Source organism: Scardinius erythrophthalmus, assembly GCF_964197995.2.
Source record: "Scardinius erythrophthalmus genome assembly, chromosome: 3".
Classification (NCBI taxonomy): domain Eukaryota; kingdom Metazoa; phylum Chordata; class Actinopteri; order Cypriniformes; family Leuciscidae; genus Scardinius; species Scardinius erythrophthalmus.
In genome coordinates, this window is record NC_138223.1 from 53775929 (window position 1) to 53781928 (window position 6000).

General features: G+C 41.8%; 1 protein-coding gene across 1 annotated transcript in view; it reads left to right on the forward strand.

Moving 5' to 3' along the window:
• Nucleotides 1-5793, forward strand: part of LOC308687509 (putative adhesion G protein-coupled receptor E4P) — a 46153-nt gene extending 40360 nt beyond the window's left edge. The window contains exon 12 of the mRNA XM_081360099.1: nucleotides 5375-5793. Within this exon, the coding sequence (XP_081216225.1) occupies nucleotides 5375-5515 (141 nt within the window). The 3' untranslated portion in view covers nucleotides 5516-5793. The remainder of the gene's footprint in view (nucleotides 1-5374) is intronic.
• Nucleotides 5794-6000: the final 207 nt, after the last annotated feature.

Genomic DNA, 6000 nt, shown 5'->3' on the forward strand with positions numbered 1-6000 from the left:
AGCTGGTAATGCTGTTTGTGGAGTTGTTTAATCCTCCTCTGCTGAGAACTTGTTGACGGCAGGTGTTCATCATTAATGCCCAATCATCACTTAATTAATCACTTAAGTATCTCATTAACTTTAACTCTGATTCAGAGTTATTTTAACTCTCTTTAGAGAGGGACCAAATGTTCTCTGAACAGAGTTAATTTAACTCTGGGGATTTTGCTGTGTAGAGGGTATAGAGCTGGTCCAGTGTTCCACGGCCCGGACGAAAACCACACTGTTCCTCCTGAATCCGAGGTTCTACTATCGGCCGTATTCTCCTCTCCAGTACCCTGGCATAGACTTTCCCGGGGAGGCTGAGAAGTGTGATCCCCCTGTAGTTGGAACACACCCTCCGGTCCCCTTTCTTAAAAAGAGGGACCACCACCCCGGTCTGCCATTCCAGAGGCACTGTCCCCGACCGCCACGTGATGCTGCAGAGACGTGTCAACCAAGACAGCCCCACAACATCCAGAGACTTGAGGTACTCAGGGCGGATCTCATCCACCCCCGGTGCCTTGCCACCGAGGAGTTTCTTGACTACCTCGGTGACTTCAGCTTGGGTGATGGACGAGTCCACCTCCGAGCCCTCAGCCTCTGCTTCCTCAATGGAAGACGTGACGGCGGGATTGAGGAGATCCTCGAAGTATTCCTTCCACCGTCCAATGACATCCCCAGTTGAGGTCAACAGCTCCCCACCTCTACTGTAAACAGCATTGGTAGGACACTGCTTCCCTCTCCTGAGGCGCCGGACGGTTTGCCAGAATCTCTTCGAGGCCAGCCGATAGTCCTTCTCCATGGCCTCACCGAACTCCTCCCAGGCCCGAGTTTTTGCCTCCACAACCACCCGGGCTGCAGTTCGCTTGGCCTGCCGGTACCCGTCAGCTGCCTCAGGAGTCCCACAAGCCAACCAGGCCCGATAGGACTCCTTCTTCAGCTTGACGGCATCCCTTACTTCCGGTGTCCACCACCGGGTTCGGGGATTGCCGCCTCGACAGGCACCAGAGACCTTACGGCCACAGCTCCGAGTGGCCGCTTCGACAATGGAGGTGGAGAACATGGTCCACTCGGACTCAATATCTCCAGCCTCCCTCGGGATCTGGTCGAAGCTGGTCTGCCGAGTCTGTCCAGCTTCCTCCCCCGCCATCGGATCCAACTCACCACCAGGTGGTGATCAGTTGACAGCTCCGCCCCTCTCTTCACCCGAGTGTCCAAGACATACGGTCGCAGGTCAGATGAAACGACCACAAAGTCGATCATCGACCTCCGGCCTAGGGTGTCCTGGTGCCATGTGCACTGATGGACACCCTTATGCTTGAACATGGTGTTCGTTATGGACAGACTGTAACTAGCACAGAAGTCCAATAACTGAACACCACTAGGGTTCAGATCAGGGGGGCCGTTCCTCCCAATCAGGCCCCTCCAGGTGTCACTGTCGTTGCCCACGTGGGCATTGAAGTCCCCCAGTAGAACGACGGAGTCCCCAGTTGGAGCACTGGTTCCAGAGCCCAAGCCGTGCGTAGAGGTGATCCCAACTATCTCTAGTCGGAACCTCTCAACCTCACGCACAATCTCAGGCTCCTTCCCCGCCAGCGAGGTGACGTTCCACGTCCCTAGAGCTAGCTTCCGTGTCCAGGGATCAGGTTGTCGAGGTCCCTTCCTTCGACTGCCGCCCGATCCTCTCCGCACCGGCCCCTTACGGTCCCTCCTGCAGGTGGTGAGCCCACGGGAAGGCGGCCCCTTTTTCTCATAAAGGATTTTTGAACCGCACTTAGTGTGACCCGTCACCTAGGACCTGTTTGCCTTGGGAGACCCTACCAGGGGCATATAGCCCCGGACAACATAGCTCCCTAGGGTCATTCGGGTACGCAAACCCCTCCACCACGTTAAGGTGGCAGTTCAAGGAAGGGCTCAAAGGGTTCCATTTTGCTATTTGTATTAATTTTGGTTTTAATTATTGCTTTCAATTGTTGGTAATGAAGGAACTGATCCTTGTCAACCCCATATTTCTGAACAATTGTGTGAAAAGATAAGAATTGGTTATTTTCAAACAAGTGGTGGAGGTGGGTGATACCTTTAGATTCCCATTTGGGGAAGTGAAGTTGTGTCTTGTGTAGTAGGAAGTCAGGATTGTGCCATATGGGGGTGAGTCTATAAGGTGTTAGGGTGGATTTAGTGATTCTATTAGTTTTCCACCAGGCTGTCAGAGTGGTGCTAATAGTGATGTATTTGTCAAGTCAATTTGTTTGACTGTTTGTGGTAGAAATGGTAAATCAGCAATTGAAATGGGAATTGTTAAATTTTGTTCTAATGCTAACCAGGGGTGGAAATTTTGCTTCTGTGTCCATTTAAAGAGATATTGTATCTGATTTGCATGAAAGTAATGGTGGAAGTTTGGAGCTTCTAGACCACACCTTGCTGTTTAGAATTCTGTAGAGTGGCAAGTGCGATTATTGAAGGTTTGAACCAATGGTCAGTAGGGGTGGTCGGGATCATTGAAAAGAGGTAATTAATTTGAGGGAGGGTTTTCATTTTGACTGCTGCTATTCTACCAATTAGATATTATTATACCAATATACGGCTTATTACGGTAATGTCATGCTTTCCGTCTGCAAATGACAGCAGCGCGGGAAGGAAGGATTTGAACAGAGAGATACGACGCGTAGCAGGTTAGAGTGTTTTGGATTGCATAAAATAATAAAAGAAACAAACAAATACATGGCGAAAGAAGTGTTAGACAGCAGAAGAGGGGATTAGGATGATTTTTAATGAAACTTGGGAAGCGGATGGCCGTTACTCTTTCATGTATCTAAGTATGTAGTGCGTGTATGTGTATGTGTGCGTGCCTATGAATGCGTGCATTTGTATGTGTGCTTGTATGAAAAAAAGTGTCCTAAATGAAAACTGTGCCACCCAATGTCACAAAAAAGACTTGTTTATATGTATTATAGTTCATCTTTCAACTTTAAATTGTTAGTTTCTTTCGTTCATGATTTTTTCTGTTTTTTTTTTTTCTAAATAAAAATCAGTAAATTCATTCTTATTTTTTTATTTTTGTCTATTTAAATTCTATTTACAAACTCACCACACACAATGGTCAATAACTGTAATTTGTTGAAAGCTAAACCAGTCAACACGTTGATCTCACAGTGATCTCTCCATATGACCACAATGTGAGTTCACAGTGAGCTAAAAGTGTAACCTCACAGCGCACTCGCTGTGTGCTCATTTTATGGCCACAATATGAGGTCACCCCAGCTATAAATGTTATTGGATTTGAACATTTTAGTTGAAAATGAAAATTAGGTTGACGTCTAAACATTTGATGTCAGGCTCCAACTTCATTAAACAACTCCACAAACAGCATTACCAGCTTCACTTATTACTAACCAGACTGACTTTATTTCTGTCAGACGTCTACAAAAGTTTTTATTGAGAATTAACAGGTGTTTAACTCTAATGTGTTTCATTTGAAGTCACCATAACAGTGATTAGTGTTTCCATTAGTTGGCCTCTTAACTCGTATTATATCTTTTGTCTTTTTTGGCAGCTGTGACAGTGTGTTTGTAAAACACATTTGCAGCAGCAAAGAAAGTTAAAGTGAAACGAGATCAGGTGATGATGGTTACCTGTTGATGGTTTATAATCATCATGAAATAGACTGCTTCACTGAGGTAATTTGAATCTAACAATTGTGTTGGACCAATAATATATTCTCATTACAAACCCTGTGTTACTGCAGCGTGAGGTCCAACAATATTATAGCAATCAGTTAGAAGATTTTAACGAACATGAAAAATGAATCCACTTGACACACAGAGATATAAAAAATCAGCACATGAATCTCAACAAGGGTGACAATATATATATTTTTTTTAGATAAACAGATTAATTCAGAACATCACTGAAAAGCTACTAAATGTCAAAAAAAAAAAAAAAAGCAAAAAATAAAAGCACATATTTAGAATTAAAATAATAGGACAATTCAGCTGCATAATTTATTCATGTTGCAATGCATGCTGGGAGTTTTGTACAATGATGGTAGCCAGCATGCATTGCAGCAAGGTACTTTAGATTGTCACCATTGTTGAGATTCATACGTTGATTATTGATGTCTGTGTTTGTCATCGAACAGTATTTTTCGTGCTCATGTTTATTTAAATCTTCGAATTGATTGTTATACTATTGCTGGAACTCATGCAGCAGTAACACAGGGTTTTTAATGAGAATATATTATTGGTACAACACAATTGTTAGATTCAAATTAACTCAGTGAAACAGGTTACTTCATGATGATCATAAAACCATCAACAGGTAACCATCATCACCTGATCTCGTTTCACTTTAACTTTCTTTGCTGCTGCAAATGTGTTTGACAAACACACTGTCACAGCAGCCAAAAAAGATAAAAGATATAAGAGTTAAGAGCCCAACTAATGGAAACACTAATCACTGTTATGGTGACTTCAAATGAAACACATTAGAGTTAAAGCTCTGTTAATTCTCAATAAAAACTTCTGTAGACTTCTGACAGAAATAAAGTCAGTCTGGTTAGTAATAAGTGAAGCTGGTAATGCTGTTTGTGGAGTTGTTTAATCCTCCTCTGCTGAGATCTTCACAGATTTAATGTCTTCTTTTCTCTTCAGTTGATTTCATCTAAGGCTGTGGCTGAAGTCAGTTGTAGTTCTTGTGCTTCTGCTCGTCTCTTTTTTCTGTTCTCTTCTTTCTTTCAGTGATTCTTTTTGTTAACAGGCTGAGATGACTTCATATTTAATATACACAGATTCTGTGGCTCAGATAAGGTCCAGTTCTGGTTTATTTCTTTGCTCTTGGCTGACATGCGGCATTGCTATGGCCTGCTTGTGGCCCAGATTTGGCAAACAGGAGTGGCCCACCCAAGTGCTGTAATTCCACGCTGCATGTGGGCCAGATCATCTTTCCACGTGTGCCAGATGTGGGCCGGATCTGGGCCGACACAATGTTGCTATGTGGGTATTGTGGTCACAGTTTGAGCACACAGTGAGAGCGCTGTGAGGTTACACTTTTAGATCACTGTGAACTCAGATTGCTGACGGTGTGACCACATGGTGACATCACTGTGAGATCAAAGTGTTGACTGGGAATCTTTTCTGAAAAAGATGACACCTTGCACATTAAGATAGCACATTGTTTTAGAATTGTACAATCAAAAAATCTAAATATGTGAAAAACACCTATTTTAGCTTCAGGATCTAAAGGGTTAAGTTCATTTTTCATTTTTCATCTTCTAAAATGAAATTCTTGAAAAATAACCTAGAGTGTTTTTGTTTTTTTAGAGTTTAAAACTATTTCTCTTCTCATTCTTGTCCAGGTCAGGCAGCAGTACAGGAAGTTCTTCAGATGTCCATCAAGAAACAGTGAAGACATAAGCATCCATATGCAGCAAAGGAAGTGCCATTCTTATAAAAGTGATTCTGTCGTGACCGTCTCAGTTACAAATTTCACCAGTTAACCTGCTATATATTTACAGCGGTCAATACACTTATGTGAATCTATACATTTCTTTAAGTGCAATATTTCTTTGGTAGAGGAACTACCATGATTTTTAGAGGCTTGTATACTGGGTTAAACTTTTAATATGCTAAAAAAATAATAAGATAAAGCAATTATTTTTCAGTTTAAAGTGTTTTATTAAAGCAGTGTGATATCTGTAACATATCAAATCTTATTTTCTTTTAAACAATCTATTCAAAACTCAAAACATATTCATAACTCATAATCTCCCAATCCAAAAAGATCCCACAGAAGTAATTATTGTTTTTAACAATTAAAAACAATAACATAAATTACCTGTAATAAAACAGAAAAAAGGTTTCATATGATTTTGCATAAGAAATGAACCACAATATCAGTAGTTTGAATAATTTATTTTAAATAAATCTAGTATTTGTTACAAATTTGTCCTCTATCTGACTTTGAGCTTTTGAGTTTCTCACC